Below are 19,809 nucleotides of genomic sequence, written 5' to 3' on the forward strand. Positions count from 1 at the left end.
AAGCATGCACACTGTTCCTGGCATGAAGCAGGGCTTAGTAAGTGGAGGCAAGTCTGAGTGCCAGAGCGTTAAAACCACGGAATCTTAGGTTTGAAGGAAACCAAAATCTTCCTCTCTAAAACCCTGCGAATTTTAATTAAAGGTAAAAGGATAAAATCAAGGGGTACCCTCTGCCCCTCCTCTCTGCCTTGATCAGCTCAGAAGCAGAGCTCAGAGGATCCGGATCAGACTTGGCTCTTCCCGTACATTTGTCTTCCTACATTTTCCTCCTTTTGGGACCCTGAAGCTATCCTCTTCTCTGTCCTATCACTCTATGGGACTTATGGCTCTTTGTTAAAATACTACTTAAGCAAGGCCCCTAAGCCACTGCCTTGAGAGAGAAATACATTTCAACTGAGGCCTCTCCTGCATGATGGGTACAGCACGTGTTAATAAACTCTGGCTGGTTTTTCTTTTCTTTTCTTTTCTTTATTTTATTATTATTATTCTTATTATTATTTGTAACTTTGGCTGGTTTTTCTTTTGTTAACTTTTGTTTTTAGGAGAGTGTCTCAACCAAGAACCTAAACAGGGAAAGAAAAGAAATGCTTTTTCCCCTGCAGGTAGTCCAAACTTCGTCCTCATTTTTGAGACGACATAACTGAGGCTAGAGAAGAGGGCTTGTCTAAGCTCACGGAGGGGGCACAGCCCCTTTCCGCGTCCACTCATCTGTGAATGAGAAGGGGAGACAACAAAGGCGTCTTCTGCTTCAGAGTGCTTTCCTGTCTAGGGAGTGGATATTTGCCCGTTTCTTGAAGCATCCGAAGAGCCTTATGAATCCAAAGGTCTGCCCAGAAACAAGTGATGAGGGCTTTGGGCAGCCAATGGGATCACGCTGGCCTTTCTACCTGCCTGGGGAGCACCCCTGCTCCACATCCTGCCCCGCAAAAGGCAGCTTCACCAAAGTGGGGTATTTCCAACTTTGTAGCTTTCACTTCCACATCTACCAAGTGGGGAGTGGCCTCCTGTGGACGAATCAGATTTCTCCCCAGCGCCAACTTTAAGAGGCGAGCTTAAAGGGGTTCAGGGTTCCAGATACTCAGCAGCAGCAGCAGCAGCAGCAGCAGCAGCAGGAACTGTTGGGAAGATCAGAAGCTAGAGTCATGGACGACCAGCGCGACCTTATCTCCAACAATGAGCAACTGCCCATGCTGGGCCAGCGCCCTGGAGCCCCTGAGAGGTATGTGTGAGCACCAAGAAAGGGCACACAAATCCGGGACTGCAGAGCTGTCCACATGTGCTGGAAGAAGCACTGGCCAGGAGTCACGGGAAAGAGGGATTCAGGCTCTGGCTCTAACAGTAACTTTTTGGGTGATTTTGAGCAAGTCTTTGGCCTGCTCTGGGTTCCCGCTCCCTCTCTTGGCACATGAGGGAGTTCCTTTAGAGCAGGAGTTTGTAACTTTCCTTGCATCAGACCCCCTCCTTCTGATAAGCAGAAGAGAGCCTGGATTCTCTCCCTAGAGTTTCACATGCTGTTCAGGGGCTCTGCAGACCCCCCTTGAGGCTGGGCAGTGAATGCTAGGTTGAAGACCTTGGACCAGGCTGGGCGTGGTGGCTCTCACTTGTAATCCCAGCACTTTGGGAGGTTGAGGTGGGCAGATCACCTGTGGCCAGGAGTTCGAGGACAGACTGGCCAACATGTTGAAATCCCATATCTACTAAAAATACAAAAATTAGCCAGGTGTGGTGGTATACATATGTAGTCCCAGCTACTTGGGAGGTTGAGGCATGAGGATTATTTGAATCATCTTGGCAGTAAGACAAGATGGCGCCACTGTACTCCAGCTTGGACAACAGAGTAATACTGTGTCTCAAAAAATAAAATAAATAAAAATAAACACCTTGGAACAGACTTTGAAAATGTTCAAGATCCCAGTGGATAAACAGGGTTTCTTTCTTGCTTTTTTTTTTGAGACAGAGTCTCACTCTGTCACCCAGGCTGGAGTGCAGTGGTGCAATCTCAGCTCACTGCAACCTCCGCCTCCTGAGTTCAAGTGATTCTTCTGCCTCAGCCTCCTGAGTAGCTGGAATTACAGGCACACACCACCACGCCCGTTTAATTTTTGTATTTTTAGTAGAGATGAGGTTTCACCATGTTAGTCAGGCTGGTCTTGAACTCCTGACCTTGTGATCCGCCTGCCTCTGTCTGCCTCAGCCTCCCAAAGTGCTGAGATTACAGGAGTGAGCCACCGCGCCCAGCTGAGAAACAGGGTTTCTAAAAGAGGATGGTAGAAGCAGTTCTTCGCAGAGTTCCCTCCTGATTACCACGGATCAGGGGAATGATACTTGCAGGTGTCTGTAAAGTACATGGAAACGTCTGCCATCACAGGAGGGATTGTGAGATGCTGGGGGGCAGGCAAGAAAGGAGGGACAGGATCTGGTTAAATTTCTGGAGGGGGTTCAGGTCGATGGGGGTCATGTCCCTGCCTGTGCCCCCTCCCTTGCAGCCAGAGGCCAGCACAGCCATCCAGAGGACTCCAGATCCCACCTCCCAGCCCCTAAATAGCCTCACCCATGTGTTTCCCTAAAAAAGGGCTAGAAGGGTATTACACCAATGCCCCTGCTACCCCCAGTCTCCAAAAAGCCATTTGGAATCTACAGGGACTTACAGCTAGGTGTGACGTCAGCTGTTGCCAGGCAGAAAGGGGTTTGAGAGAGCCCTGTAGAGATGCTATGACAAGCTACGTTCTGGGGAACAAGATACCTCGATGCAGACCATTAGAGCTGTGGCCTGTGAAAACCCCAGGGAATCCCACGGCGAGGAGGGCAGACTCCTTTGTGAGGACCGGATTCTGGTCTAGGCCATGGGTAACCTTGGATAAATCACTGCCTCTCCGTGAGTCTCAGTAATAATAATAATGGCCACAATAGTTCCCATCTGCTGTGTACCTGTCACCAGGCCTCAGCCACTGTTAGTTAGTACTGTGATTATTTGTAGGACACATACCTAAAGGCTAACCTCAGTTTTAATTCTCACAGTCACCCTATCAGTTAGGTACTTTTGTGGTCCCTTTTTACAGAAGAGGAAATTGAGGCTCACATTGGTAAGTGACTTATCCAAGTAATCATAGCTAGTGAGTGGCTGGAGGCAGAATTTGAACCAGGACTAGTCTGATATCAAGGTGTGAGCTCACGCCTCCATCTAGCTCCCTTTTAGAGGTGCATTTTGTGGGAAGGGGAGGTGGGACCCCTCTGAGCTCAGAACACCCAGTGACTTACAGACCCAGGTGGGCTCAGTGTTCAGAGAGCATGCCCCCTTGTCTAATCCTTGTCTAGTTTTCTCTTTATTCAGTTACTGCTTCTAAAGCTGGCCATATGTGCTTAGGCCATTCCAGACTGGAGCCTGCTTTGGAGGCTTTTGTGAACACTTCTGCCTGGCAACACCTGTGTCATGATTCTTGGTAGCTCTGGTTGGCTCCTGACTTTTTTTTTTTTTTTTTGGTCGTTTTTTTAAATTCCAGAAGAAGGTAGTGTAAATGAGGAAATAAAGGGGGGGGGGTGACGAGAGTTGGCACTCTACCAGAACCAGGGGACAGGCATTCAAGGTGCATAAAGAGGAAGAAAAGCAGATGCTAAACTTAACTACGAACTCCCCTGAGAATCTCACTGAGTGTAATTTATTTATAGAGTGCTAACAATGTGTTAGGTGTGGAGCCAAGAGCTTTACCCTCATCATCTGATTTAACGTAACAGCCTTTGGAGCAGATGTTCTTACCCAACTTTACTCACACAGAGGGTTAAGCAACTTAGATGGTCCCAGAACGAAAGGACTCCAGAGCCAGGATTCCAGTACAGGTTATGTGATCTTGTCTTCTGGGTGAATCTCTAGATTCTTAGGCCTCCTGAGGAACTGTGGTGCAGAGAGGGGAAGATACTTCCTCATGTCACATGTGGGAGGTACAGCTGGGACTAGAATTGTATGTGGGTTGCAGAAACACTGAACAGGTGGAGGATAAGGCTGGAGAGCCTGAACTCAGGCCAGGGTACCCCTGTTTCTTGGGAAGGCCAAGAAGTAGAATTTGTTTTCCCTTCCTATCTGGTCTCTCCACTTTCCCCATGTTGGGATTTTGCTGTTTCCTTCCAGAATAGCTCTCCCTTGGGCTGGACCTTAGCCCAGAAAGCACAGCCTGGCAAGCAGCAAGCCAATGAGAATGAGCCAGTCTGTGATGTCATGGGTTACCAGGCAGAAAGGTCCCCTGGAGGTTCCTAAACCACCCTTGCTGGTTGCTGGAGTAGGCAGGGTGTAGCCTCATCCTGGCAGTCCCCAATGGGTCTTAGTCCATTTTGTACCACTTTGACAGAATACTACAGACTGTGTAATTTATCAAAAACAAATTTATTTCTCACAGTTCTGGAGGGGCTTTGTGTGTGTGTGTGTGTGCGTGTGCGTGTGTGTGTGTGTGTGTGTGTGCTGTTTTTTAGAGACAGAGTCTCACTCTATCCCCCAGGCTGGAGTGCAGTGGTGTGATCTCGGCTCACTGCAACCTCCACCTCCCAGGTTCAAGCGATTCTCCTGCCTTAGACTCCTGAGTAGCTGGGATTACAGGTGCCCAAGACCACACCTGGCTAATTTTTATATTTTTAGTAGAGATGGGGTGTCACCATGTTGGCCAGGCTGGTCTCGAACTCCTGACCTCAGGTAATCCTCCTGCCTTGGCCTCCCAAAGTGCTGGGATTACAGGTGTGAACCACCACACTCGGCCTAGCTTTCCTTTTTTTTTTTTTTTTTTTTTTTTTTTTTTACACATTCTTCTTCTGTCACCCAGGCTGGAGTGCAGTGGAGCGATCTTGGCTCATGGCAACCTTTGCCTCCCAGGTTCAAGTGATTCTCCGACCTCAGCCTCCCAAGTAGCTAGGACTATAGGTGCGTGCCACCATGCCTGGCTAATTTTTTTTTGTATGTTTTGTAGCAACAGGGTTTTGCTGAGGCAGGTAGATTACCTGAGGCCAACATGGTCTTCAACTCCTGGCCTCAAGTAATCCACCCACCTCAACCTCCCAAAGTGCTGGAATTACAGGTGGGAGCCACTGTACCCGGCCTGGTGAGGGGCTTCCTTGATGTGTCCTCACATGGTGAAAGGCAGAAGGGCAAGAGAGAACCAATTCCTTCCGTCAAGTCCTCTTATTTTTATTTTTGAGACAGAGTCTCACTCTGTCGCCAGGCTGGAGTGCTGTGGTGCAATCTCAGTTCACTGCAACCTCCTACTTCCTAGTTCAAGCGATGCTCCAGCTTCTGCCTTCCAAGTAGCTGGGATGACAGGCATGCATCACCACACCCAGCTAATTTTTGTATTTTTAGTATAGACGAGGTTTCACCATGTTGGCCAGGATGGTCTCAATCTCCTGGCCTCGTGCTCTGCCTGCCTCGGCCTCCCAAATTGCTGGGATTACAGGCGTGAGCCACCACGCCCGGCCATTCGTCAAGCCCTCTTACAGGGCACGTAATCCCATTCATGAGAGAGAAGCCCCCATGGCCCGATCACCTCAACACCTTCACATTGGCAACACCTGGATTTTGGAGGGGACACCCTCAAACCATAACAGGGTCCTAGTAGTCCCACCCCTGGGATGAGTCAAAGAACAGATCAGAAACTCCCAAGATACAGGGGCAGGATCCTTACCTCCCCTGTACTGTAACATAGCATGCACCCCCATAATCACATCCAAGGCCCACAGATACAAGGGCTCACTGAGGTCTGAGGGTCTGGATGGTGAGTCCAGGGAGCATGAGAAATTCATCCAGGCCACACAGGCTCAGGTACCTAGACCCCTGCCCATGCCCTGCAGGGTGGATAGTACCATTTGAAATACTTTGGCGATGGCAGTGAGAGCTTCTTAAAAGAAGCAGCCTACTAAATCCTAGAATTGCAGAGGTGAAGGGCACCTATGTGACAAGTGAGGGAACAGAGGCACACAGATTGGCAGGGACATGCTCGAAGACACATGGAAAGCCTGGGCAAAGGATGGTCCTAGAGTGGGTGGTGCCTGGCCCCGCTTCAGCCTGACGTCGCCAAGTCTCCGCCAACCCACTCCTAAAATGGCCAGTCCCCACTTCCCCTTTTCAGGTGGGACACATTTTCTGCTGTCCCGGTCCCATTTCCTTTCCTTTTCTCCTGAAATCCAATCTCACTGTGGGGGTGGGAGGTTGGGCAGAGGGGTGAAAACCACCTTTCTCTTACTTGGTAAGTACATACAATTTTTTTTTTTTTTTTGTCAATTTAAAAAAAAAATAACATACCTGGTTGATCCTGCCAGTAGAAAACCAAAACAGAAACCAAACCTGTTCCCCTTGAGGGCAGCCCTGATCCTCAGGAGGTTCTCACAGCAGAGAGAGGACATGAAAGTCCAGAGAGGACAAGGAGTGTGCTGGCTCTTTGCTCTTCTGTGTTCAACTCAGGCCCGGGGCAGCTGCATGGTCTCGGCCTGGGAGGACTTCAGGTGCATCAGTGGTTGGAAGGAGGGGTGGGGCGAGGTCTTCAAGCTGCATTTCCACAGCCAGCTTGTTTGTGCTTCAAGTGCATTGTTTGTTAGGGGTGGCTTAGGGGGCTGATGGAGATGGGGGATACATTTCCCCATTGCCAGCCAGCCCTTGGGGCAGCCACCACTGTGGATTCTCCTCTGACCTATCCTCCCCACCTCCCACAGCAAGTGCAGCCGTGGAGCCGTGTACACAGTCTTCTCCGTCCTGGTGGCTCTGCTCCTGGCTGGCCAGGCCACCACCGCCTACTTCCTGTACCAGCAGCAGGGCCGGCTGGACAAACTGACGGTCACCTCCCAGAACCTGCAGCTGGAGAACATGCGCATGAAGCTTCCAAAGCGTGCGTGCACCACTCCGTCCCGACACCCCCGCCTCCCACTGTCCCTTACCTCAGACGCTGCCATCCCTGCACCCAGCTGGGGCCACTGTCCTCTCCCCATGGTTTGGGACTCCCACCACTGCTCATCTGGACCTGGGATCTGATACCCTCCTCCCTGGGCACGGGGCCACACTTATCCTTGTTCCCTGTCCCCACAGCTGCCAAGCCTTTGAGCCAGATGCGCATGGCCACCCCGCTGCTGATGCAGGCGCTGCCCATGGCAGGCCTGCCCCAGAAGGTAAGGACAGCCCCAATGTGGTGAGAGGGGCAAGGTTACCCTGCCTGGATGGAAGACAGCGCCAAGGGGAGGGGTGGGGAGAGGCAGGGAGGAGAGCCCAGCTGGGGAGGGGTCCTGACTGCTCAGGGAGGCACAGTGCCTGCCTCAGGAAGAATAGGGCTTCCCAGGTGTGGTGGGGGGGAAGGTGAAGAAGAGTCTCCTGGTGCCATCCCTGGGAAGAAGGCTCAGCCCTCTGTAGTTTGCAAAGTGCTACTAATTTTCCATAGCATCTCACTGTCCCCTCCCATTCTCAAAGCCCTTGCTATCATGTATCGACAATGCTTTTATTCACAAAACTGTGCTGTGGACAAAATCCTGGGCGGAAAGCTTATGCCAGTTCGACCAATGAGGACATTGAGGCAGGAAGCTAAAGTGATCTGCTCGAGTCCTCATGTTTGAAGGTGGCAGAGATGGACTCACTGACCAAGTGCCTGGGATTTCAGACTCTTACCCAGATCCCAGCAACTGGCTCCTGCTCCACCCCACTCCCCTGCTCTAGGGACCAGTGCTGGTAATCTTCTGTTCCTTCCTCCCACAGCCCATGCAGAATGCCACCAAGTATGGCAACATGACAGAGGACCATGTGATGCACCTGCTCCTGGTGAGTGCAGGGAGCCAGCTGGGTGGCCCTGCCTGCCCACCCAGGACCCTGGCCAGGCTGAGCTCCACGGCCTGTATACCTGGCTCATGGCAGACTTTCAATATGTGCTCTCTGGATTACCGAATACAAGGATGACCCATAAATGTTCTATGTAGTCTGGCCTCTGCATTTTGAGGTAGAGAAACAGGCTGGGCTGGGTGAGGTGGCTCATGCCTGTAATCCCAACACTTTGGAAGGCCAAGGTGGGTGGATCACCTTAAGTCAGGAGTTCGAGAACAGGCTGGCCAACATGTTGAAACCCTGTCTCTACTAAAAATACAAGAATTAGCCGGGCGTGATTGCAGGCACCTGTAATCCCAGCTACTCGGAAGGCTGAGGCAGGAGAATCGCTTGAACCCAGGAGTGGAGGTTGCAGTGAGCTGAGATCATCGCACCACTGCACTCCAGCCTGGGTGACAGAGAGATACTCTGTCCAAAATAAATAAATAAATAAATAAATAAATAAATAAAAATAAAAAAAGAAAAGAAAAGAAAAAGAAACTGAGGCTCAAAGCTTGGAAGTGACTTGCTCAAGACCTTTTTTTTTTCCTCCTGGGCCCTCAAGTTTATACTGCATGTCTATTCTGTGCCAGGCACTGTGCAAAGCTCTGGGTCCACAATGGGGAGTAACTGGACCCAGCTCCTGAAGCCATGGGGATCTCAGGCTAGTGTAGGAGACAGACAATTGGCCAGATGATGACAGAAGAGCAGGGAGCTTTGTGAGGAAAGAGGCAGAGGACCCTCAACTTAGCTGGGGGCAGTCAAGTTTGGGTCCTCACCTTCTGGAGCAGGTGAGACCTGAAAGCTGAGCAGCCATCCGCAGGGAGGAGGAGACTGGGGCTCGTTGGTAGAGCTGGCCTGGAATCTGAAACTCGGTTCCCAGCCCTGGAGTCTTGCAGCTCTACAGCTGGACTACTCTTACCCCTCCCATCCCATCATGGCTGAGGTCCAGGGTTTAGGCTTGGTGCAGGTCTAGTCCATTCCTCAGAATGGAAGACCAAGGGAATGTGGGCTACACATGTCACACTACCTGCCAGGGAGCTCTTTTTGAACCATCCTTCCTGCCCTGCTACCCTGTAGAATGCTGACCCCCTGAAGGTATACCCGCCGCTGAAGGGGAGCCTCTCGGAGAACCTGAAACACCTTAAGAACACCATGCAGACCATGGACTGGAAGGTCAGCAGGTTCCCCTGACTGGGAACTGTCTCTTTCACCTGATGTCTAGGGCAGGGCTGGGAGAGGTGGGGTGAGGGTGGGCTGGGGAAGCCATTCTCAGGAAGCTGAAGGTGTTTACTAGCACTTCCAAAGTCTGGACACTGCAGAGTGCGTGGGTTCAGCCCCATGGGTCTTTAAGGGGGAACCACGCTGCAGCTGGACCCAGGTGTTGGGGCCCTGTTTGGCCCTGCGTGTTTCTGTCCCCAGGGGAAAAGCCAGGCAGTGTAGGGGCTTGATGGTGGCCGTTGAACCTGACCTTCACCTCTATCCCTATTAGGTCTTTGAGAGCTGGCTGCACCATTGGCTCTTGTTTGAAATGAGCAAGCCCTCCCTGGAGCAAAAGCCCACTGAGGCTCCACCAAAAGGTACAGGGAGTGGGAGCTTTAGGGTGCCAGGGCTTCTGGGTGCTCCCCTGGGGCTCTCACTCCCCCAGCACCAGAACCTCCCATCCTCTCAGCCCTCACTTCTGTCTCTCCTGTCTGTTCCTTCTTGGTTTGGCTGTCCTCTGCCCCTGCGCCATCCCCATCTTGTCCAAGGGTTCCTAAGGGCCCACAGAGGCCTGTCACCAGAGGGTACGGGTGACCTCTCTCATGGAGGATGGCACCACACAGGGGGCCTGGAGCAAAACCAGCCCGAAACACCCCAGGAAGGAATCCTTGTAATGACCTTGCCCCAGCACTGCCTGCAGCTCCAGTGAGGGTAGCAAGGTCACAGCTGCTGCCAAGAGAGCCTTGCAAGTTTCCCACCTCATGGACGACGCAGACTAGGATGGTTTTAGCCCCAAAGCCAAAGAGCGCCGTTTTTTATCCCGGTGCTGTCTCTAACTGGCTTTGTAACTTTGGGCCAAGTCTCCTTTCCTCTGGGATTCAGGGTCCTGAAGTAGATCAAAGGCCACCCTGCCCGGGGCCTGTTTCTGCATCAGATTCATAGAAGGCATCTTACATGCTACCTCCACCAACTCCTAACTGATGCTTTATTAAACCCCTCTAAGACATCTCCAACAAATGGTAACCCTCATTTCTGCTTGGGAACTCCCTGTAACAGCAAGCTTAGACTTACCAAGATGCCCATGGCTTTTCTCTAGAAATCAGAATCGAAAGTGCAATTCCAAACTAATTTTTTTTCTTTTTTGAGACGGAGTCTGTCACCCAGGCTGGACTGCAGTGGTGCCATCTCGGTTCACTGCAATGTCCAGCTCCCAGGTTCAATCAGTTCTCCTGCCTCAGTCTCCTGAGTAGCTGGGATTACAGGCGGGCACCATCATGCCCAACTAGTTTTTGTATTTTTAGTAGAGACTGGGTTTCACCATGTTGGCCAGGCTGGTCTTGAATTCCTGACCTCAAGCGATCTGCCCACCTCGGCCTCATAAAGTGCTGGGGTTACAGGCATGAGCCACTGTGCCTGGCCCCAAACTGCAATGGGCATTGAGTGTCAGAAGTCATCAACTTCTGCGGCGAACTGGACACAGCCATTCACTTCCTTTTTGATCTCGGACCTTGTTGGTCTAGGCCTCGGGCCTGTTTTCTCATCCGCGTAATGGCTGGAGTGAGTAAAGCCACTTGGAAAGACGGCATTCGGCCCACAGCAGTGGTGTGTGGGTCTCTGGCTCTGCTCACACCCTGGTTCAGAGCTCGCTCACTCACTGTGTCCTCATCGTACCTGTCGCTTCAGCACTGACCAAGTGCCAGGAAGAGGTCAGCCGCATCCCTGATGTCCACCCCGGGTTGTCCGTCCCCATGTGCGTCGAGACGGACCTTCTGCCCGCTCAAGCCTTCGGCTATGTGGCTTCCTGGTCCTCTGCCAACGGCACAGCGGTCCCCAACACCAGAAGCTTGACCTACTGCAGTCACCATAACTGCAGTGGTAAGCGGTGGCCGCTGTGCCCGTGTCAGAGGACCAGGAAGCACTAGGAAGGTTGAGGGGCAAGAGGTCCCGTCTGAAGCACATGGGGCCAGGACACCCGGGATGGCAGCTCCTGGGGCAGCCACATAGTCATGTGTCCAGCCCTTTATCCACCCACCCACCTGTGCATTCCTATTTGTCCAGTTATCATCTCTCCTCTTACATCCACTCATCTCTTTCATTTGTTCACTTATCCATCAGTCCTTTCATCTGATTTTCATTCATCCACGCGCCATCCTCTAGCATCCAGGAGTCCTATGGACCCACCATGTCATTTCATCACCCCTCTCACTCAAGCCCCCATCACACCTCTTCGTTGCTGTTGGCAGCTGTCCTTCCGTTGGCAGCTGCTTTGGTGGGAAGCACTGCCCTCGGGCATCTAGGGTTGGATAGGCTGCACAAGTTAACAAATGGACTTGCTGCTCCTTTGCAGAGTTACTGGAACTGGAGGACCCATCTTCTGGGCTGGGAGTGACCAAGCAGGATCTGGGCCCAGGTAAGGGCCTTGCAGAGGGGCATCTGGTCACCAGCAGCTCATCCCCAGCGGGGCCAGCTCCTTTGTGGGCGGGTGAAGGAGTGTGACCCTGGGCTACTCTCCAACATCCCTGGGATGACCATTTCACAGATGAGGAATGTCAGATGAGGGTTGAGGGGCTGTGGGGACTTACACAAATCCATGATGGTTATTACTTGGACCCTAGCAGGGGACAGGGGAGGGTGGACAGTCCTCACCTGCTCTGCAGGTCCAGGATTTTAGGAAGGGGCAGAGACAACAAATGGATGACGCTAACCTCAACTTGCTGCTTCTCTCTCCAGTCGCCGTGTGAGAACGGCAGAGGTGGTCTCCAGCATCCCACCGGCCCTGCACAGCCACAGCTTTCTTGCTCCCTTTGGCCCCCAGCCCCTCCCCCATCTCCCACCCTGTACTTGTCCCACGAGACCTGGTGCCTGGCTCTCTGTCACCCCTGGACATGACAAACCAAGAACATCAGATAATGATGCAGCAGGGCTCTGCTGCCCAATCTCCATCTGTCAACAGGGGCGTGAGGTCCCAGGAGGTAGCCAGAAGCTAGACAGATACCACAGCAGCCTCCGACACGGGACTCCGAGATCTAGGCCCATGGATGAGGTGGGAAGGCACAGCAAGAACGGATAACTCTACCCCCAGACCCCAGGCTGGACAGGCTTGCTGTTCTCTCCCCTCCGGCCTTTCGCCTCAGCTTTCCTAGCCTATCTACCTGTAGGCCGAGCCACTCTCTTCCCCTTCCCCCCATCACTCCCCAAGAAAGAGCCAAGATTCCCTACCCATAATCCTTTCTGCTGACCCCTGGTTCCCTCTGCTCAGTCAAGCTTGTCATCAGCTCTCAGGGCCATAGCTCATGTTAGAATAAAAAGTAGTAAGTAGAACACTCTGGCTCCTGGCTCATCTGTTGGGATCCAGTTCATTTATCCTAAGGAGGTAACTAAAGACCCTAGACCCGTCATTTGGGTGGGACAATGTGGTCCAAAGAACCGACATACGCCTGCAGTCTTGGACACAGATATCCTTGATGACATGTTGAACACACACGAGCACTCTATACTTCCAAGAAGAAATAAGCTCTTGCCTGGTTTTTTAAGCACAAGCTCCTCTTGGTACAGCTTTCATTTTCCTACGTCCCCAATTTCATTTCTATACTAAGAACAGTGCGAATGTGAAGACAGATGGCAACCAACACGGGGCCTCAGTGTCAGGGATGGACAGGAAGTGGGGGACTGTGGAGGACTGGGCACCCGTGCCCTACCTAAGGGGCCACCTGCTACTCAGCTCTATCTGGTTGCTGCCAGGAGGGAGCACAGCCCCCTGGCTGCCAGATGTTGTCTTTTTAAGAGGAGCCAGAAATCAGGAACTGCAGGGTGTCCAACACCTCCAGCTCTGCATTCCTTTTCTGCACCACCTCTGGCTGTTTCCAGCACGAGGCTAAAGCTTTGGAGACATCTCTGGCGCCCCTGGTGTTTTATATGATTCTGGGCCTAGGGAAGTGGGCTTCTGCATTTCCAGGATGGAACAGGAGACCTCCTTTGCTACCCCTCCCCTCCTCCATTCCACACCCAAGACGTCATTCCATGTCTTTCATGTTCATCTGCTTCTTGCCCCCACCACCACAGAACCATGGTGAGCTCGATGTGAGGGACAACTCACCACTCCTGACTTTCCTAGACCTGCTGGGCCTGCCATAGCTCTTCTCCACCATGCACCTAAAGAGAGCCTGCCTCTAGCTCAAGGCCTAGCTCAAGGCTTCTCAGGCCCCCTTCCATTTCTTGTCTTTGGGTATCTACACGGCTTACTCTGGCAACAGGAAATCAAGCATGACTATCCTTTAGTTTAGATGTCACCTCATCCAGGAAGCCTTCCCTGCCAATTTGGCATCTCGCTGCGTTTCTTTCTCAAACTTACCGCCTGTCCCACTAACCGTGGTTACCCACAGCCTCAACACACATGAAAGAAGGAATCCCAACTGTTGGCGAGATGGTCCCTTCCAAGAAGCCTGTGCCCCAGAGGTACTGGGAACTTGCACGCTTCCTCCAAGTCTTTTATTTTTTTGAGTTCTTAAAAACAGTAAAAATACAACCAACAGAATTGACGAGAGGAAGACAAAGCCTCAGGATCAGCCAGAGACCGACCGGCACGGGTCGGGCCTGGCTGGATCTGTGGAGCAAGGCGGTGGGAAGTCCTGAGGCCTTTGGGCATGTGGGGTCTGCAGAAGGAGAGGTCACTTAAAAAAATACATATACTGTACACATCTATACGAAGCGTCCCTTGTTGGGGTAGTAGGACGAGGTCATGGGAGCTGGCTAGCTTTCTCCTCGGTCCAGCCTCCCCGCAGGCTCACTGGCTTGGCCAGTACAGGGACCCCTGCAGCTGGCTGTCTTCTTCTGTGGAGCGAGGGGAAGGTAACAATTTACTTCCAACCCATGGTGAGCAGAGGTCGGCGGACGTCAGAGGCAGGGGGATGGTCACTGCTCGGCTAGAAAATCCCTGGGGGAAGGAAACACACCCAGACATCAGATTCTCTGACCTTTTTCTCCTCCAAGGAAAATGAGGCCTGGCATCTCCACTGCAGGGGAGAGGCATTAACCACAGCATTTTTTACCAGTTGGAACATTCTGGGAACTGGGCTGAGTCCTTTAGTGTTTAGCTTCACAGAAGCCTCACCACCAGCCCAGGAGGCGGGCTCTGCATTGCCCCATTTACAGGAGGCTGGGTGACCGCAGAGCATCACAGCCAGTGGAGCAGCTAACCGTCACCAGCACTTGGCAGGGCCTGTCCTCCACAGAGAAGCATAGATCCATGGAGACAGCTCATCCTGAGCAAACCATCTTCCTTCCCAAAAGGAAATGCCCCCGAGTTACAGGATCATGAGGAAAAGTAACTGGACAGAAGTGAAGGAAAGACCAAGCTGTATCTGATCTCACCTACAAACAGGTTCCATCTCCCAGGGCACAACCCCCTAAACCATGTACAATCCCTGCACCCAGGGTACACTTGATGTCAGCCACTGCCGTTACCATCTGGATCCTTCTGATGCTGCAGTGCCAGCTCCTGATGTCACCCCACTGGCCCCATGGACACTTGGCAATAGAACCTCTTTCCCCAGCCTCCTTTCTCCTTGGAGCCCACCGACTGGGTCTGCCTGGCTCTCTGGGACTAGAGCAGATGCCAGGGCTGTCCTCCAGCCCCGAATGCTCAGGAATGATTGGGAAGCATACCTGTGACTTGTGCTGATGCTCATCATACAGTCTGCTCTGGTGTCTTCTTCTGTGAGGAGGGAAGTATGAGAGGCTCAGACCTGCAGCTTTTCCCTACCCACTGCTGCCCCAACCTCCTGAGGACTAGTGAATTCCCCCAGAACAAATACTGGGTCTGCAGGGAACCCCCGAAGGCAGAGGCAAACAGATGTTCAGCTCTCCTAAATACAGCTGAGGCCTTGCTGGTCAAGGGGAGAACTTCATCTACATCTGAGGTGCTGAGGCCCCAGGCAGTAAGGACAGCCCTTGTTCAGGGCCAGCCTGCCAGCCGGGGCACACACATCCCAGGCAATGCTTCCTCTCACACCTGGAAACCTCCATCGTCTACCTGGTTTCCCTGTGCTGGGGGGAGTCTCTCCTTCCTTCCCCAACACCCTTCAGAAAAGTGGCAGGCCACTTCTATGGCTTCCACGTGCTCAGGGAACATGCCCTGCCAGCCTCTTCCCTGCTGTGTCACAACTCATGAGGCCCCCACCAGGCCCTGGAAAGGGGAAGGGGAAAGGAACCAGGTCTGGGTATGTGCGAAGGGGCTTGGATTTGGGTCCGTTTTCTGGCCGGAGACCCTTCAGGAACTCACTCTACCTTTTTCTTCTTTTTCTTCTGGGATAGTGACTCCGGATCTTTGGTTGAGGCCTTTTTTGCTTTCTTCTTCTTTTCCTTTTTTTCCTTGTCTTTTTTTCCTGAGGGAAGAAAGCAAATTTCTTGAACAACAGATGGTAATCCTAAGTGCTGGGGTCAGTGTTGGGAGGCGCACAGGGGCAGGGCTCCCAGCTCTCCCCACATCACCGGGAGCCATCCCAACAAGCTGGCAGGGCCAGGCATGGTGGCTCGTGCTTGCAATCCCAGCACTTTGGGAGGCTGAGTCAGGTGGATCACTCAAGCTGAGGAGCTCAAGACCAGCTTGGGCAACAGAGTGACCTATCTCTACAAAAAATACAAAAATTAGTTGGGCATGGTGGTGCACGCTTGTGGTCCCAGTGATTTGCGGGGCTGAGGCAAGAGGATCGTTTGAGCTTGGGAGGCTGAGGATGCAGTGAGCTGCGTTCACGACACTGCACTCCAGCCTGGGTGACTGGGCAAGACCCTGACTCAAAAAAATAAAAACAAAACAGGCTGGTGGCCTTGGTGACTACCCAGCAGTGCCAGCTCACCTGCCCCTTGGGGGCCAGCTCATGATTTCTGTCTCATCTATGGACCACCTGGATGACTACTATTTTTCTTTAGGTCAACTCACTTTTTAAAACTCCCACAAATTTATTTTAAATGGACACTATCTATTCCTCCTGTGAATGGAAATCTAGCACAGTTCGGAGCGCCAAGGGGCTGCAGGCCCTGCATTCTGCTCTGAGGGTGCCCGACTCTTGCTCTAGAAAGAGCTGGCTCTCTGGGCATCACTGGCATCTCATACACCCCTTTCCTACCATCCAGGGTGGCGCTTCAGAGTGCTGCCTAGGTTTGACTCTGGTTCCACCTAGTAAAACTCTGTGGCCCTGAACAGCATGTCTACTTCTCTGAGCCTCAGTTTTCTATCTGCTGAGCTTCATTTCTACCTAAATGAGGACCTGCTGCATGCAGTCTAGCAGAGCTCAGTAGAAAGCCAGTGTTACTATGGAGGGAAAACTGAGGTCTAGAGAGAAGATGGGGTTTGGCGTGAAGATTCCGACAGTCTGGTGTCTGGCCTACTCTGCACTCAGGGAGCTGGCTGGAGAAGCAGGTGGGCTCGGGGAAAGAGGACATGACTCCTCATCCTTCTGGAGCATTCCTGGCAGTGCTGGCCCAAGTGCTCTGGAACCAAGTTCTGGCTTTGCCACTAATTGCCCCCTCCGCATGACTCTGGACAAACCACTTCTCAGCCTTTTTTGACAGTCTCACTCTGTCACCCAGGCTGGAGGGCAACGGTGTGATCTTGGCTCATTGCAGCCTTCGACTCCTGGGTTCAAGTGATTCTCCTGCCTTAGCCTCCCGAAGTAGCTGGAATTACAGGTGTCTGCCACCACGCCCAGCTAATTTTTTGTATTTTTAGTAAAGATGGGGATTTGCCATGTTGGCCAGGCTGGTTTCAGCCTCTCCTTTCTACATGGGAGAAATGAGACTAGATGCTGGCTCAGGGTCCCTCCTGCCCCCATGAGGTGCCCGGCAGCCCTCAGTGTGGGGCCAGAGAAGTGGTCACTCACTCTTGTCTGATTTCTTCTTCTCCTTCTTGCTCTTTGGGTTGCTTTGATCTCCACCTTCAACCTTCCCCATCCCCTTCTGAAGCTCCTCTTCTGGCTTGTCCTTGGCCCCTTGGGAGCCAGAAGACCCCTTCCCCTTCTTCTCCTTGATGCCGTCACTTGCTTTGTCTCTCTTTGCTTTTCCCTTGGAAGTCATGGAGGCCTTTTCTGGGGAGACAGAGGCCTCCCCACCTTCTCCGGCCCCCAGCTTCTTCTTCTTGTTCCTGGCAGCAGGCTGGTCTCCGGACAGCTTCCGCTTGCGGCTCTCCCAGCCCTTCCTGCTGCTCTCCTTGGTAACATCTGCCGCCTTCTTTTTTTCTTGCTCCAGCAGCTCAGTCAGGACCTTCATCACCGAGGCCTGCACCTGGGCCTCGCTCAGGGGCCAGGGTTGGCCCATGAGGCGCTGGGCGATGTTGCTTTGCAGCGCCAGGGTTGAGGTCTGGGGGTTCCCAGCCCCTTTCTTGGGCTTCTGGGACTTCTGAGGTTTGGTGCCTGAGACAGCCTCTTTTCCACCTATGGAGAGAGAATGTGGGGTCACGGATCTGGGAGAGCTGGGGGATAAATCTTATGGTACCTAAGAGTGAAGAGGGTGCAGTGAGTGACTCTGCCTTTTCTTAAAATGGCACAGATGGGTAGAGCGATGCTTGGCGGTCACTCTGCCCCAGCTGGCCTCCTAAGCTCACAACTTTCCACCATTTTCACATTCTGACTTCGTTTCTAACTTATAGCTTTCCCCTGTCTCTTTTTTTTTTTTTTTTTTTTTTTGAGACGGAGTTTTGCTCGTTACCCAGGCTGGAGTGCAATGGCGCAATCTCGGCTCACCACAACCTCTGCCTCCTGGGTTCAGGCAATTCTCCTGCCTCAGCCTCCTGAGTGGCTGGGATTACAGGCACGCGCCACCATGCCCAGCTAATTTTTTGTATTTTTAGTAGAGACGGGGTTTCACCATGTTGACCAGGATGGTCTCGATCTCTTGACCTCGTGATCCACCCGCCTCGGCCTCCCAAAGTGCTGGGATTACAGGCTTGAGCCACCACGCCCGGCCATCCCCTCTGTCTCTTTACACTAAAAACTGAAGTTAGGGTAGGGGACAGAAAATGACTCTAGAATGTTAATGAAAGGGCCTGAAATCTATCAATGAAATGAAGTCAGACAGGAGGGAGATGGAGTCTGGAGCTGGGAAGAAGGAGACCTGGGTACTATGTCTGACATTCCCACTAACTTTCAGTGTGATTCTGGCCAGGACCCATCTCCTCCCAGGGCCTCGGTTTCTCTGTCTATAATCTGAGGGGTATATGAATAGCAAGGCTCCCTAAGAAACGCTGTAGATTTGTAATAAAAGCAGAGGCCATGCAGACATTCAATTCATGACTACCCACACTTGGCCCTTCCTGGTCAGGGGGTCCAGGTAAGGTGGGGAGTGCTGGGTACAGTGTATATACATGTGGCGGCTGACTAAGCAGGTTTACTGCCTGCCAGAGAGACTTCTGGTGCAGCCTTTGTTTAGAATTTTCCACGCCTCTGCTTGCCTTTGATAATTGTGTGCTGACTACACGTGTAAAAAAAAACCTTCCACAGCCCCCTCTAAAATGTCTCCTTGTTGCACCGCCTCTCACAAAGAACGCTGGGGAAGAAAGTGAGCAGCAATTCCTCTTCTGACCCAAGCTGTGGCTGAAAGCCCCATGACTGCATCCCCTCGCCACCTCTAACTTCCCAGGGGACTTGGAGGTCTCTGCCCCATTCTGGGTCTCATGGGCGCAACACTCCTGCACGCTGGGCTCTGAAAGGTGGCTTGGTGGTTTGGCCCTAGAGGTGTTCACCCCAAGGAAGGCCCAGGTGAACACTCTATGTCACACTGGGCCTGTCCCCTGCAGCATATGGTGAGCCTGGCCCTTCAGCTCCACCCAGGATCTCTAGCAACTTTTGACTCTCCAGAGCAGGCGTTCCCAAACTTTTTATACAGGGGGCCAGTTCACTATCCCTCAGACCATTGGAGGGCCACCACATACTGTGCTCCTCTCACTGACCACCAATGAAAGAGGTGCCCCTTCCTGAAGTGCGGTGGGGGGCCGGATAAATGGCCTCAGGGGGCTGCAGTTGGGGATGCCTGCTCTAGAGTGTGGTGGGCTGGGGGAGGTAGGCTGGGCAGGGCAGGGCAGGGAAGGGTAGGGCAGGCTAGGTCAAGCAAGGGGGCCCCAAGATGGTTGGGGGCCCAATTCCATCCTTTGGTGATTCTTCAAGAGGGCAAGAGCCAACTGGAAAGGGAAGCTGGGGAGGGCAGTTAGCCCTGGCAACCTCTCTCCCCAGAGCCTACCTTTTTGCTGCCTTTTTTTTTGAGAGAGAGTTTTTCTTTGTTGACCAGGCTGGAGTGCAGTGGTGCAATCTTGGCTCACTGCAACCTCCACCTCCTGGGTTCAAGCGATTCTCCTGCCTCAGCCTCCCGAGTTGCTGGAACTACAGGTGTCTGCCATCATGCTGACTAGTTTTTTTGTACTTTTAGTAGAGACAAGGTTTCACCATGTTGGCCAGGCTGGTCTCAAACTCCTGACCTCAAGAGATCTGCCCATCTTGGCCTCCCGAAGTGCTCGGATTACAGGTGTGAGCCACGACACCTGGCCCACTTCTCTGCTTGTCTGCAAAAACCCAGAACGCCAAGGCTGGAGAAGCCTTGGAGCTGTCCTAGGTGTGCCCAGCTGGGATATATTCGACACTTAGCTCTAGCAGAGTCAGAGATAGCAAATGCCCCATGTTGGCTTGAGTACTCCAGTATGACTTCCAAATAGCAGGTGACCATTTTCTACATGTGCCATGCCTTGACACAGACTGGATACATCAACTTCTGCTTTGTACGGTTAAGACACAGAGACCCAGAGTGGCCAG

General features: G+C 52.5%; 2 protein-coding genes across 21 annotated transcripts in view; one reads left to right on the forward strand and one right to left on the reverse strand.

Moving 5' to 3' along the window:
• Nucleotides 1–912: 912 nt before the first annotated feature.
• Nucleotides 913–12,337, forward strand: CD74 (CD74 molecule). Its single transcript, XM_003934015.4, has 8 exons — nucleotides 913–1,219; nucleotides 6,685–6,857; nucleotides 7,055–7,134; nucleotides 7,712–7,774; nucleotides 8,894–8,989; nucleotides 9,306–9,393; nucleotides 11,364–11,426; nucleotides 11,747–12,337. Exons 1-8 carry the CDS (start codon nucleotides 1,143–1,145, stop codon nucleotides 11,755–11,757), a joined length of 651 nt encoding a protein of 216 aa, XP_003934064.1. The 5' UTR covers nucleotides 913–1,142; the 3' UTR covers nucleotides 11,758–12,337.
• A 1,152-nt stretch (nucleotides 12,338–13,489) lies between these two features.
• The window catches only part of TCOF1 (treacle ribosome biogenesis factor 1), a 43,281-nt gene continuing 36,961 nt past the window's right edge, over nucleotides 13,490–19,809 (reverse strand). For all 20 annotated transcript variants that reach the window (XM_074379288.1, XM_074379280.1, XM_074379283.1 and 17 more), the window contains 4 exons: nucleotides 16,894–17,442; nucleotides 15,302–15,399; nucleotides 14,681–14,729; nucleotides 13,490–13,949 (listed from right to left, as the gene is read on the reverse strand). In XM_074379288.1, the coding sequence (XP_074235389.1) occupies nucleotides 14,703–14,729; nucleotides 15,302–15,399; nucleotides 16,894–17,442 (674 nt within the window). In that variant the 3' untranslated portion in view covers nucleotides 13,490–13,949; nucleotides 14,681–14,702. The remainder of the gene's footprint in view (nucleotides 13,950–14,680; nucleotides 14,730–15,301; nucleotides 15,400–16,893; nucleotides 17,443–19,809) is intronic.

This window comes from Saimiri boliviensis, chromosome 1, assembly GCF_048565385.1.
Source record: "Saimiri boliviensis isolate mSaiBol1 chromosome 1, mSaiBol1.pri, whole genome shotgun sequence".
NCBI classification, from domain to species: domain Eukaryota; kingdom Metazoa; phylum Chordata; class Mammalia; order Primates; family Cebidae; genus Saimiri; species Saimiri boliviensis.